At 38.4% G+C, this 15240-nt stretch overlaps 1 protein-coding gene across 1 annotated transcript in view; it reads right to left on the minus strand.

Moving 5' to 3' along the window:
- Inpp4b (inositol polyphosphate-4-phosphatase type II B) overlaps window positions 1–15240 on the minus strand; it is a 672431-nt gene that overhangs the window by 47566 nt on the left and 609625 nt on the right. The window contains exons 16-18 of the mRNA XM_055609049.1: window positions 11126–11310; window positions 9915–10038; window positions 8727–8844 (exon numbers count right to left, since the gene is read on the minus strand). Of these exons, the coding sequence (XP_055465024.1) occupies window positions 8727–8844; window positions 9915–10038; window positions 11126–11310 (427 nt within the window). The remainder of the gene's footprint in view (window positions 1–8726; window positions 8845–9914; window positions 10039–11125; window positions 11311–15240) is intronic.

Here is a 15240-nt window from a genome sequence, read left to right on the forward strand (position 1 = left end):
TTATTATTATTATTATTATTATTATTATTATTATTATTATTATTATTATTATTATTACAGAGCAATATTATTACTATTGCTCTGTCATACAACTTTAGATCAGGGATGGAGATACCTCCAGATGATCTGTTGTTGTACAGGATTGTTTTGGAAATTCTGGTTTTTAGTTTTTCCAATGAAGTTTATAATTTTTCTCTCAAGGTCTTTAAAAGTTGTGTTGGTATTTCGATGGGAATTGCACTGAATCTGTATATTGCTTATGGCCAAATGGCCATTTTCACTATGTTAATCCTACTGATCCATGAGCATGGGAGATCTTTCCATCTTCTGATATCTTCTTCGATTTCTTTCTTCAGAGACTTGAAGTTGTTTTCAAAGAAGCCTTTCACCTGCTTGGTTAGAGTCACTTATGTTATTAATGGCTTTTGTGAAGGATGTTGTTTCCCTAATTTCTTTTTCAGCCCTTTTGTCTTGCGTATACAGGTGGCCTTCTGATTTTTTTAATTAATTTTGTATCCAGCCACTTTGCTGAAGGTGTTTATCAGCTGAAGAAGGAGTTCTCTGGTTGAATTTTGGGGGTCACTCTGGTATACTATCATATCATCTGCGAATAGTGAAACATTGACCTCTTCCTTTCCGATTTGTATCCCCTTGATCTCCTTTAGTTGTATTATTGCTCTAGCTAGGACTTCAACTACTATGTTAATGAGATACAGAGAGAGTGGGCATCCTTGCCTTTTCTCTGATTTCAGTGCGATTGATTTAAGTTTCCCTCCATTGAGTTTGATGTTGATATAGGTTTGCTGTATATTGCCTTTACTATATTTAAGTATGTGCCTTGTATTCCTAATCTCTCCAAGACTTTAAACATGAATGGGTGTTGGATTTTGTCAAATGCTTTTTTGACATCTAAGGAGATGATCATGTGGTTTTTCTCCTTCAGTTTGTATATATTGTGGATTACATTGATGGATTTCCATATATTGAACCACCCCTGCATGCCTGGGATGAAGCCTACTTGGTCATGGTGGATGATATGTTTGATGTGTTCTTGGATCCAATTTGCAAGTATTTTATTGAGTGTTTTTGCATCAATGTTCATGAGAGATAGGTCTGAAGTTCTCTTTTCTTGTTTTGGTATCAAGGTGACTGTGCCTTCATAGAAAGGCTTTGGTAATGTTCCTTCTGTTTCTTTTTTGTGGAATAGTTTGAAGGTATTTGGAGTTATCACTTCTTCAAAGGTCTGGTAGAATTCTGCGCTGAAACCATCTGGCCCAGGGCTTTTTTTTGAAAGGGAGACTGTTGGGGGTTATAGGGCTATTCAATCTTTCTACATGATCTTGACTTAATTTTGGTAGATGTAATCTATCAAGAAAATTGTCCATTTCATTTAGATTTTCAAATATTGTGTCATATAGGCTTTTGTAGTATGACCTAATGATTGTTTGGATTTCCTCAGTGTCTGTAGCTATGTCTTCTTTTCATTTCTGATTTTGCTGATTTGGATAGATTCTCTCTGCCTTTTAGTTAGTTTGGCTAAAGGTTTATATATCTTGTTGATTTTCTCAAAGAACCAGCTCTTGGTTTCATTGATTCTTTGAATAGTTTTATTTGTTTCTAATTGATTGATTTCAGCCCTGAGTTTGATTATTTCCAGCCGTCTGCTCCTCTTGGGTGCATCTGCTTCTTTTTTTTCCCTAGGGCTTTCAGTTGGGCCATTAAGTTGCTTGTATGAGATGTTACATATTTCTTCTTGAAGGCACTTAGTGCTATGAATTTTTCTCTGAGCACTGCTTTCAATGTGTCCCATGAATTTGGGTATGTTGTTCCTTCATTTTCATTGAATTCTACAAAGTCTTTAATTTCTTTCTTTATGTCTTCCTTAACCCAGCTGTCATTGAATAGCAAGTTGTTCAGTTTCCATGTGTGTGTAGGCTTTTTCTTATTTCTGTTGTTGTTGAGGTCCAGCTTTAGTCCATGGTGGTCAGATATAATACAAAAGATTATTTAAATCTTCTTGTATCTGTTGAGACTTGCTTTGTGACCAACTATATGGTCTATTTTGGAGAAGGTTCCATGAGGTGCTGAAAAGAAGGTATAGCCTTTTGAGTTTGGGTGAAAAGTTCTGTAGACATCTATTAAGTCTATTTGAATTAGGGCCTCTGTAAGTGCCTTTGTTTTCTGTCTAGATGATCTGTCCCTTGGTGAGAGAGCGGTGTTGAAATCTCCCACTATTAAGGTCTCGGGATCGATGTGTGATTTAAGCTTTAATAATGTTTCATAATGCTTAATAATGTTTCATAATGTTTAATAATGCTCTTGTACTTGGGGCGTAGATGTTCAGAATTGTGATGTCCTCCTGGTGGTTTTTTCCTTTGATGAGAATGTAGTGTCCCTCCTCATCTTTTTTGATTAATTTTGGTTGAAAGTCTATTTTATTAGATATTAGCATAGCTATTCCAGCTTATTTTCTGGGTCCATTTGCTTGAAAAAACATTTTCCAGTCCTTTACTCTGAGGAAGTATTCATCTTTGTTGCATAGGTGTGTTTCTTGGATGCAGCAGAATGTTGGATCCTGTTTCCACAACCATTCTGTTAGTCTGTGTCTTTTTATTAGATAGTTGAGTCCATTGATATTAATAGATAATACTGACCAATGAACATTAGTTCCTTTCATTGTGGAATTGGTGGTCATACTGTGATTCATTGCTTGTTGTCTTTTACTTTTTGTAGGGACACTATCTGTATCCTATGTTTTCCTGGAAATAGTTGTTTTCATTGGATTGGAGTTTTCCTTCTAGTATCTTCTGTAGGGCTGGTTTACTGTGTAGAAATTGCTTAAATTTAGTTTTACCATGGAATATTTTGTTTTCTCCATCTATGTTGATTGAAAGCTTTGCTGGGTATAGTAGTCTGGGTTGGCATCTGTGCTCCCTTAAAGTCTGCATGACATCTGACCAGGCTCTTCTGGCTTTCATAGTTTCTGATGAGAAGTCCGGTGTGATTCTGATAGACCTACCTTTATATGTTACTTGGCCTTTTTCCCTTGCTGCTTTTAATATCTCTTCTTTGTTCTGTAGATTTAGTGTTTTGACTATGATGTGGCATGAGGAGTTTCTTTTCTGGTCTAGTCTAATTGGTGTTCTGTAGGCCTCTTGTGTGTTTATGGGCATCTCTTTCTTTAGGTTGGGAAAATTTTCTTGAAATTATTTTCTTGAAAATATTTTGTGGACCTTAGGGCCTGGAATCTTCCTTTTCATCAATTTCCATTATTCTTATATTTTGCCTTTTCATGGTGTTCTTGATTTCTTGGATGTTTTGTGATTGGACTTTTCTGATTTTACTTTTTCTTTGAGAGAAGTATCAAATTCTGCAAGTGTATCTTTAGCACTAGAGATTATTTCTTTCATCTCTTGTATTCTATTGGTGATGCTTACCTTTGTGGTTCCTGCTCTTTTCTCTAAGTTCTCCAGCTCCAGGGTTTTCTCAATTTGTGTTTTCTTTATTGATTCTAATTCTGTTTTCATGCCTTGGTCCATTTTCTTCATCTGTTTGAATGTGGATTCCTGTCTCTCTATGTTGTTTTCTTTTTTGTTGTTGTTCGTTTCCTCTCTATATGCCACGAATTGTGCCTCTATTTGTGCCTCCATTTGTTTGGCTAAATTTGCCTGTGTTTCTTTGAGAGCTTTGTTCATTTCCTCTTTCTTTGCCTCCACTTGGGTGGCCAATTCTTTGAGAGATTTGTTCATTTCCTACTTAACTGTCTGTATTTGGTTATTTCTCTGAGAGATTTGTTTTTTGTTTTTTGTTTTTTTTTTTACTCTTTATGTGCCTCTAATAACTGGATAAGCATAGCTTTAAAGTCATTTCCCTGTGTTTCTGAGGAATTGGAGTATCTATTAATTTGAGGGGTTGCTGATGAAGCCATGATGTCCTGATTTTTGTTGGATGTGTTCTTTTGCTGACCCCTGGCTATTTGCTTATCCGTAAGCTTCGCTGTTTGTTCCTGGATTCTGCAGATCAGACTGGTACCATCTTTCTCTGGTGTCTGGAGAATTCTTCAGGAAGATGAGAGAGGTCCAGTGGTTTCAGCATGTGCACTGGTGTTTCAGTTGAACCTGTGGGAGGAAAGTCCGCGAGTGCAGAAGGAGAAATGTGAGCAAGTGTGAATGTGTGCGTGTACGTGGAAGTGTGCCCTGAGGGATGGGGTGCTAGAGAATGTAGGGGCCTCCAGTGTGAGGGAGGGGCGCCTTGCAGGCACTGAAGGGATTGCAGGCGCTAAAGGCATTACAAGCACTGGTGATGATAGTTTTTTAAATATAATGAGGCTTAACAAACACATCAGTAAATAAAATTGTTACAATTAAAGTGTGAACTGCCCCATAAAACTATGGTGTTTCGGTTGGTCACCAGAGAGTGGTGATGTTTTGGGAGGTGGGTTAACTTGAGGACAGAGGCCATTGTCCATGAGTTGGTATACTTCATGTTTATAGAGTGTCCCTGCCCCCGGAGTACAGAGATGTGACAGTCACATTCAGAGGCTCTGCACCATAGAGTTGCCCACAGCCACGCCTTCCCTTCTCAAGAGACCACTTTAGCTCAGATGATGAGTCCAGATATGCCAGTCCTCCCTTGGGAGACTTCTCTTGAGGTACATTGTCATAAGGATCAGGACTAGCTCAAAATATTACTCTGGGCCGAGTCAGATGGATGAACCTCCCCTGTTCTTGATGGCCAAGTAGAAATAAAATAATTTAATTACTGAATATGTAATTAAACTATTTGCGTTAAATTTCATATTTGGTGTTTGAGATTCTTTTGAAAATTTTATGTAAAGAAACATTTTCATTGGAAAATTTTCTTAAAATGATTCTAACTATACAATGTTGGAAATTTAGGATTCGTAAAATGAACTCAGTTGAAACAGCTCTTTGAACTTGATGCAGGAAAGATGAGTGTAGACAAATAATTGGTTGATCCTAAGAACTAGAGAAATTCATATATTTTCAGAAGCAGATGGAGTACGTGGGGTCCTAATCCATACATTGGACAAAGAACAGGACAAATAATGAATCTCCTTTTGACAGTCCTTCCAAATTTTCCTATAAAACATTTTGCTAAACACTATTGATCATAGACTCATATTTGTTGGGTTTTGTTTTGTTTTGTTTTATTTTCCTTGAGCCTGCAGTCAGGGATATTGGCAGCACCCTCCAAAGATGGCCATTGTAATTTCCTCTATTTGTTCTTGGCACATTTCCAATAGACTGATATTTATTTCAAGTGTTACAGGAATATTGAGACATAAATGAGTCAGTCTTTGACAAGTCACCCATGTTGCTACATGCGTTGGTAGTGTGCACCACTAAGCCATGTTTCAGAGTATCCGTATACCATGGCACTTTTTCCTATGCATTCATGAGTGGACAGATTATGCACAGTTTTTACTGTGAACAGTCTCATGGTCAATATTTAGGTAAAAGCTTCTGGAGTTGGCAAATGCTTCATTTTCTCTTGGGTATATACTTAAGAATCATAGTGTAAGTTTGTATTAGATTTTTAAAGAAATTGGTTAACTATTTCCTTTAAGTTTAGTTAAAATATGATTACATCATTTCCTCCTTCCTTTTTCCTTTCCTCCCTCTAAGCTCTCATATCGTTACTTCTTCTAAAATTAATGGCCACTTTGTCTTGATTTATATATGTGTGTGTGCGCACGCACGTGTAAAAAATATACAAACACAACTGGTTCAGTCCTTTTAATGTTGCTTGTATGTATACAATTTCAGGGCTCACCACTTAGTGTTGGATAACCAGTTAGGGTGCTCTATTTGTTTCTGTGCCATCAATGTAGGAAATTCCCAGAGTATCTTCATCTTTAGCAAATTAGTTATTACCTGAATTTGTAAGGTTGATGATTCTATTATGAGTAAAATATTATAAATTGTTAGTTTACTGCTTCTACTAACTAGAAATACTGAGTATGGTTTCATATACCTCTTTTATCATTTATCTCCATTTAATTTTTGTCAATTTTTAAATTTAAACCTTATTAATTAATTAATTATTATAATTTATTCACTTTGTATCCTGGTTGTAGCATCCTCCCTCATCTCCTCCTAGTTCTACCCTCCTTCCGTCTATTCCCTCTATGCCCCTCCCATAGTCTACCAATAGCGGAGGGTCTCCTCCCCTTCTATCTGACCCTAGCCTATCAGGTCTCATCCTAACTGGCTGCATCTTCTTCCTCTGTGGACTGGCAAGGCTGCAACCCCCAGAGGGAGGTGATCAAAGAGCCAGCCACTGAGTCCATGTTAGAGACAATCTCTGTTCTCCTTACTAGGAAACCCATTTGGAAACTGAGCAGCCTATGAGCTACGTCTGAGCAGAGGTCTAGGTCCTCTCCACGCACTGTCCTTGGTTGGAGTATCAGTCTCTGCAGGATCCACTGGGCCCAGATTTTTTGGCTCTGTTGGTCTCCTTGTAGAGCTCCTGCTCCTTCCAGGTTTTTCTATCTCTTCTTTTTCCATAAGATTCCCTGCACTCTGCCCAAAGTTTGGCTATGATTCTCATTATCTGCTTTGATACCCTGATGGGTAAAGTCATGAACTACATTTGGCTATGAGTCTCAGCATCTGCTTCAATCCCTGCTGGATAGATTTTTTCAGAGGCCCTCTGTGGTAGGTTCCTGTCCTGTTCCCAGTCTTTCCCACTTCTCATGTCTATACTATTTGCCTTTCTGAATGAGGAGTAAGCATCTTCCCTCAGGTCCCTTTTTTTGTTTAGTTTCTTTAGGACTATCAATTTTAGTGTGTTTATCCTATATTACACGGCTAATACACTTATAAGTGAGTATATACCATGTGTGTCTTTCTGCTTCTGATTTACCTCACTCATTATTGAGATTTGAAATGCCTTAATTTATTTTGAGAATAAGGACTTCAAAAATATATGATTTGTATTTGTTTTCTCTCAATTTGTGGCTTGTATTTTCAAGTTCTTAGTGATTTCCTTTAAAGGTGTGTGTGTGTGTGTGTGCCTGCACACACACACGTAAGCATGTGTGTGTTAATTTCATTGAGAAGTGACTCCATAGGCTCATGTGTTTTTGAACCTGGTTCCCAGTTGGTAGTGCTGTTTGGGAGGTTATAGAACCCTTAGGAGCCTTGCTGGAGGAAATGGGTTCCTGGAGCTAGGTTATCATGGGTCCCAATTTTGGTTCTCTCTGTGCCTCCTGTGCAGATTAAATAACTACAGCGCCTTCCCTGCCATAATGGAATGCCTATTCTCTGGAATTGTAAAGCAAGATAAGCCTTATCTTTCCCAACATGTTACCTATTCTGTGTAGGAATATTTTATCACAGCTGAAGAAAAGTGACATACGGAAACACAGACACATACACAAAGACACACACACAAACACACATGCTCGGGCACACAGACACACATGCACACAGTGCTGAGGGTGGAACCTAGGCCCAGTTTTCTGCTAGGCTGAGGAGCAAACCAAGGTTGCTGAGCCTAGTATTCAAGTGCTCTACCAACTAAGCTTCTTTCCAGACAAAAGATCTATTTGAGATGGCTCTCATTATAGCAGAGGGGATTTATCCAGAGGCTTTTTTTTTTCCGGAATGATGCACTTCTTCAACAAGTTCTGAATATAAAATGCAGCTTGAAGAAAGTCTTCAGCAAGAATACCCTTTTCTTTAAGCTCAAATGGCCTGGTAAACTTCTCCATGAATTTTGAAGGAAGTATCAGCTTGTCACTTTGATAATAAACTTCAGAATAATGTACACAGCTGTTCTATTTCCAGGTGTGTTTGTGAAAATTTTCATTCAATGAATAGCAAAGGATTCATTGATATCCATCCAGATGAGATATTTATTTCACGGGGCTATATTTTCTTTTGTTATGTGCCAGAGTTATCCTTCAACTACACGTGAGAAACTGGCTGTTTTGTATGCATCTTTAATACATAACTCTAAATAATTATTGTATTTTCACTTTGTCTCTTCTCCATCTTTCTCTAACACACATATATATTGTGACCTAACACTGTTTAAAAATCCAAGTAACTTCACATAGTACTTACATGTGCTAACATCAGCTCAATTAAAATCTGGATGACTTCTGATTGAAACAACTTTTTATATAGTATAATTCTTCTATTAGAAGTCTTATTAACACACCATCATTTTTAAAATTATTATTTCTATTACTTTGCTTGTCATATTCTGACCTTGGAAGCTTTTTATTTAAAACCCTTCTCGGAAATCTCACAATTCTGAAAGTGAATTGTCAAAAATAATTAAGAAAAATGGTGAAGTATGCACCCGACTCAAGAATATATCCTTCCTAACATGTTGCTGCTTTTAACTGAATTTAATTTCAAGTCATCTGAAGAATTATGAAGCTATTAGCTGAGCAATTCCCGCAAAAGTAAAAACACCCGGAGCTTTGGACTAGACACTAATGAAGAGAAGTAGGTCGCTGGTGCTAAGATTTCTTATCTTTCACAAGCATTATCATGTTCAACCTCATGACCATTTTACAAACACTCATGAGACTGCAATGAGATTTCCAAGACCTTCTCGTATCATGCAATCTGCATTTATTTCTCACCCCAAGAAAGAAGAAGACAAAAGGAAAAAAATCCCCAAACAGACCTCGAGCTAGCCAAGGAAACTTGCCCAGAAAACACTGTGGGTGACAAGGCATCACTCACCGCCTTCCTGTGAGAATGGGCAGGACATCATTGGACGTGGCTTCAGTGATTTTAAATGCAACTTTCCTCAAATCTGAAATACCGACAGCCATGTCCTCCAGCATTCCAATTTCATCACCTACACGGGGAGAAAGTTACTTTGTTACTAAAAGACTATTAAAATAAAATGCAGCTCACTGTGCTGCCTCCCTGCTGGAATTCTTTTTCTGGGAGTTTAGTGAATGAGTTTCTCAGTGAGTCCATTCAGCACTTTCCCTGATCAGCTGAGAGGTTCTTCTTCAGTAAAATAAGAATGGTTTCAATGGATTCCAGAAGCCAATATTCCCTGTGAGGGAAGCAGAATGCTCATCTTTGTTGGAAGGCTAGAAAGAGATTTCCAAGCCTGTTTTGAAGCAAAGTATCATTTAGACATATTTTTATTGACAGGACTGTTATTTGATTTTTCTTTTTCTTTTTTCGTTTTTGTTTTTAAGAATAGAGAAAGCTGCAATGATTATTTCATCAATTGATCAATTATCTAATGCTAATCTCATCTTCCACACTGAAAAATATAGCCTGGAGACATAATATATTCTAGATTAGCCTAATCCAATATTAATAGAATGTGAGTTACATATATAACTGCACATTTTCTGGTATTCATGTCTTTAAAAGAATAAGATGAAACAAAGCAACACTGATTTTAATAATATATTGTATAGAATCCCAACGTATACATATTACAGATTCAGATGTAAAGCAATATAAACTTCTTAATATCTAATACAAAATGCTATCTTTGTTAGTCTTTGAAATCTGATGTTAATGTCTGGGACACATGTAGATGCATGTAGAGCTCTCCATAAACTTATGGGGCTCACATATTGAACAGCACAATAGTAGACATAAGGCTACTGTGTGTTTAAAATGCAACCAATGCAACCAATGTTGTCATTGGGTCTCTATATTTAAAAAAAATCCATGTCGCCACTCAAGAGTCCACTCAGAAATATTCCACAATTCTATTTTCAAAACATAATGTGAATCCAAAGGAAATGCCAATGGAAATGGGTACGAAATTTAGAAGCTGCCTTGTTTCTGTAATACTTGGCACAGAGAAGGTTCACTGTTTATTTGGATCTGAAAAAACTGAGGTATTATCACTACAAATAGCAATAAGATCTCAATCTGAGCTCATGCAGTACTTACTGTAGGTACTTAGCAGTCCTTCATACTGTACTATCAAGCCCACTGTGTGAAGCTGCTGCAGGAAGTCAGGGTCATGCAAACTTGTATGCAATTTGATGATAAAACCACAAACCAATCCAGCAAGCTAAGAAAACAAATCATTCAAGAAATGCACTAGAGTCAGTGATCTTTTTACTTCAGTTTTTAAGCATTTTCAGACTTTTGAAACACCAGGAACTTAATTAAAATTTCTCAAGTGAATATAACAAAGCTGTTAGAATTTGTACATATTTATAAAATAAATTGATGGACTTTGATCTAGGATGGTATTCTCTAAGGGCTTTGGAAGACAGGATTGAAAGAAAGCTAGAGCTAGATAAAGGGATTATAGAATCAAGATGGGAAACCTTTGAATTGTATGTCTACCATCTGTAACCATGTCACCATTAAACTCTCCTAAGATTTTCAAATTATGCTATTATTGTGTTTTTGCACATGTGACTAGAGTCACTAACAGGCCATCATGAGCAAACAGGCTTAAGGGGGAGTGCAATACCTGGTTAGCTACATCTGTCACTGGATCAGGCAATGGGGTAAATTGATTAAAATATTCCCTCTTCACAGACTGCTTCACAGTGAGGTATTGCTGTCTCCTTCCCTCCATGTACTTGACCTCTGAAACTGACTTGTGGGGAGGAAAGATGGAAGGAAAAGGAAAGCAGGGAGCCCTGCCCTGGCAGTAGAGTTGGTCTTGGAGTAGTGATTAGGGTTGGATATAGGCAATGAGAATAATTCTGCCATTGTTATGAACTAGTCTTGCAGCCTTGCAAACTTATAAGTGAATGAATAGATGAATGTGAAACCCTGTCTTGAGCCTTATGAGAAAGCTGAATAAATAAAGGTTTGTATACAAACATCCCATTTGCTGAGTTGTTGAAGTGCAGGGCAACAGTCCCTTCCTTTTCCCCCATAGGCTGTCCCAGGGAATGAGACAAGGGACAGCATCTCTTCCTCACAGACTCCATCCACTGCTCAAGCAAAATACACATTTCATATTGAGCTGTGTGTCTTTTAAGAAAGAAATACCTAATTTATTCATATAAACAAAACCTAGGTACCAGAATTTCAAAAAGGATCTTTAAAAATAAAAGCCTGAAAAGAGCTTTACTCTTATTAAGGGTGGGACACGAACAGCTCAACACTGTTCCACAGGAACAGCATCAGGCACCCACCGCCTGACTGAAGACAATGTCTCTCCTCAGAGTCAGCATAAGACACTGCGGCAGGCTGTAGGCGAGTTCCTGAAGCAGCACAAATGTCAGGGATTGCTTTGCCCGGCTCACCACTTCTCCCATGCACTCCTTCAGGGTAAGGATGAGTGGGTGCAGCTGTTCATACCAGTCCTCTGTGACAGGGACTGTGGGGAAGAAGAGAAACAGTCTCTGAGTATGGAACTAATATGTTTAGTGAACTTATACAGCCTATCAAAGACTCATGAAGATTAGGGTTAAATATCACTAAGTCCTGTGACTCCCCAGAACTCAAAAGTCTACAGGCAGTTTCCTCCTGGATCTGTGCACCTAGACATGTATCAGACATGACCATAGGCTACCTTTCTGCTTCCCTCTTCTCTAATGTGGACGGTACCTGTCAGGCTGTTAAAGGCATCCATTTCTTTTTATGCTGGAGACAGAAATTTTGCTGGATTTCTGCCAAAGATTTCATAGAAACTTCACCATCAAATCGGGTTTTCTCCCATAGTGGCTCATCTGCTAATCTTCCCCTTGTTCTGTCAAACATGCACTGTTATCCCTAGGATCCATTCCTGGCTTTGCCCCAGTTTACTCTCTTCCTGCTTCCATCATACATAGCTCATGTCCTTCCTCTGTAATGTGGATGGAAGCTTTTTAATCAGTTTGAATTCCATTTCATTTTTCCCTCCCTTTATACAGAATATATAAAGCAACAAAAGCCAATCAAGCACGACAAATTATATGGAGAATAAGTCCAAGTTACTGAAGAATCCTCCACAATCTGACCTCTGCATGCTTATCAAGTATCACCGTAGAAAATTGCTCTCAGTGTTGAGTTCTAAGAGTATTAAAATATCCCCCAACCTACCCTACTTTCTCACCCCAGGGGTTTTGAAAACATTCTCTCTTCCAGAAGTTTTTTTTATATATATAAGGTTTTTGTTATTATCATTTATTACAGTTTATTCACTCTGTATCCCAGCTGTAGCACCCTCCCTCATTTCCTCCCAATGCCACCCTCCCTCACCCTCCCACACCTTCCCCTATGCTCCTCCCCTAGTCCACTGATAGGAGAATTCCTCCTCCCCTTCTATTTGACTCTGTCCTATCAGGTCTCCTTAGGATTGGCAGCATTGTCTTCCTCTGTGGCCTGGCAAGGCTGCACACCCAGGGAGAGGTGATCAGAGAGTCTGCACTGAGTTCATGCCAGAGAAAGCCCCTGCTCCCCTTATTAGGGAATACACTTAGAGACTGAGACTATGGGCTATCTCTGAGCCTGGGTTTTAGGTTCTCTCTATTCATTGTTCTTGGTTGGGATATCAGTCTCTGCAGAGTTCCAATGGCTCATTTTTATGGCTCTGTTTGTCTCCTTGTGGAGCTTTTGTCCCTGCCAGGTCTTTCTATCTCCCCCTTCTTTCATAAACTTTGAGCAGAGTGCAGGTATTCTTATGACAGATGCTTTCTTTTTCTCTACTTATCTCTCTGACAGTTTATCTTCTCTGAAGATAAACTTTAAAACTTAGTTTGAAACTTCTATCCTCAAGGAAATCGGCTTCCTCCAATTTTGGTCTTTGCTGAAGCTTGGGTGTGGTTGTCTCTTTCTGTGCAGCTTCATTATGTTACTTCTGTGAAAACCTTTAAAAAAGCTCAGTGAGGTAAAGACTATTGTTTTTTGTTTTGTTTTAATTATCAAATCTCCAGAAACTAGCAGAGATCCAGCTTTTAGCAGAAAACCCAATTTATTAAGGAATGGGTCAATTTACGACAAATATGGTATGTGTTTTAGTAAAATACAGGTATATATGAGAAAGCTAAACTTTTGATATTGTTAGTTTCAAATAGTGTTTTAAATAATTACTCATGTGACTGTGTGTATGTGTACAATGTATGTGCATGTGTGTATAGGTATGTGTGTCTCTGTCCCTGTGTAGAAGACAGATGTTGAGGTCTTTGATCCACTTGGACTTTAGTTTTGTGCAGGGTGATAAATATAGATCTATTTGCATTTTTCTACATGTAGACATCCAGTTGTACCAGCACCATTTGTTGAAGATGTTGTTTTGTTTTTCCATTGTATGGTTTTGGCATCTTTGTCAAAAATCAAATATCTCTAGGTGTGAGGGTATATTTCTAGGTCTTCTATTCAATTGCATTTGTCCATAATTCTGTTTCTATTCCAGTACCATGCAGTTTTTATTACTAATGTTTGGTAGTACACCTTGAGCTCAGGGATGGAATACCTCCAGATGATCTGTTGTACAGGATTGTTTTAGCAATTCTGGGTTTTTTGTTTTTCCATATGAAATTGAGAATTGTTCTTTCAAGGTGGGTAAAGAAATGTGTTGGTATTTTGATGAGATCAAAGAACTCAACATAAAACCAGACACACTAAACTTATTAGAAGAAAAAGTGGGGAAGAACCTTGTACTCATTGGCAGAGGAGAGAACTTCCTGAACAGAATACCAACAGCACAGGCTCTAAGATCAACAATCAATAAATACGACCTCATGAAACTGAAAAGCTTATGTAAAGCAAAGGAAACTGTCATCAGAACAAGATGACAGCCTATAGATTGGGAAAGATCCTCACCAACCCTATATTTGACAGAGGGCTAATATCCAGAATATATAAAGAACTCAGGAAGTTAAACAGCAACAAATAAAGTAATCCAATTAAAAATGGGGTACAGGGCTAAACAAAGAATTCTCAATAGAGAAATATCAAATGGCAGAGAAACACTTAAAGAAATGTTTAACATGCTTAGTCATCCAGGAAATGCAAATCAAAACAACACTGAGATTTCACCTGACACCCATCAGAATGTCTAAAATAAAAAACTCAAGTGACAACACATGCTGGAGAGGTTGTGGAGAAAGGGGAACCCTCCTCCATTGCTGGTGGGAATGTAAACTTGTACAACCACTTTGGAAATCAATCTGGCACTTTCTCAGACAATTAGGAATAGCGCTACCTCAAGATCCAGCTATATCACTCCTAGGCATATATTGAAAAGATGCTCAAGTACACAACAAGAGCATTTGTTCAACCATGTTTTAGCCCCTTTATTTGTAATAGTCAGAACCTGGAAACAACCCAGATGTCCCTCAATGGAGGAATGGATATAGAAACTGTGGCACATTTACACAATGGAATATTACCCATCAATTAAAAACAAGGAAATTATGAAATTTGCAGGCAAATGGTGGGAACTAGAAAAGGTCATCCTGAGTGAGGTATACCAGAAGCAGAAAGACACACATGGTGTATACTCACTTATAAGTGGATACTAGACCTAATAGATAGGATAAACATATTAAAATCTGTACACCTAAAGAAGATAAACAAGAAGGAGGACCCTGAGTAAGATGATCAAACCTCACTTAGAAAGACAAATGGGATGGACATTAGAAGTAGGAGAAAACAAGCAACAGGACAGGAGCCTACTGCAGAGGGCATCTGAAAGACTCTACTTAGCAGTGTATCAAAGCAGATGCTGAGACTCATAACCAATCCTTGGACAGAGTGCAGGGAATCATATGAAAGAAGGGGAGTTAGTAAGATCTGGAGTGGATGAGAGCGCCACAAGGATCAAACATATCTGAGCACAGGGGCTTATATGATACTGTTTCTCCAGCCAAGGACCATGCATGGATTTAACCTAGAACCCCTGCTCAGATGTATCCCATGGTAGTTCAGTCTCCAAGTGCATTCCCTAGTAAGGAGAACAGGGACTGTTTCTGACATGAACTCAGTGGGGAGCTCTTTGACCTGCTCCCCCAAGGGAGGTCGCAGCCTTGCTAGGCCACAGAGAAGGACATTGCAGCCAGTCCTGATGAGATCTGATAAACTATGGTCAAATGGAAGGCAAGGAAGACCTCCCCTATCAGTGGACTTAGAGAGGGGCAGGGAGGAGATATAGGAGGGAGGATAGGTTGGGGGTGGATGAGGGAGGGGGTTCAGCAAGGTACAAAGTAAATAACCTGTAATTAAGATAAAAAAATTAAAATTAAGAAAAAAAAAAACCAAGAAAATCATGAAATTTGCAGGCAAATGTAGGGATCTAGAGAAGATCCTCCTGAGTGAGGCATCCCAG

The sequence above is a fragment of the Psammomys obesus genome, unplaced genomic scaffold, assembly GCF_907164565.1.
Source record: "Psammomys obesus unplaced genomic scaffold, mPsaObe1.curated_primary_1811, whole genome shotgun sequence".
NCBI lineage: Eukaryota > Metazoa > Chordata > Mammalia > Rodentia > Muridae > Psammomys > Psammomys obesus.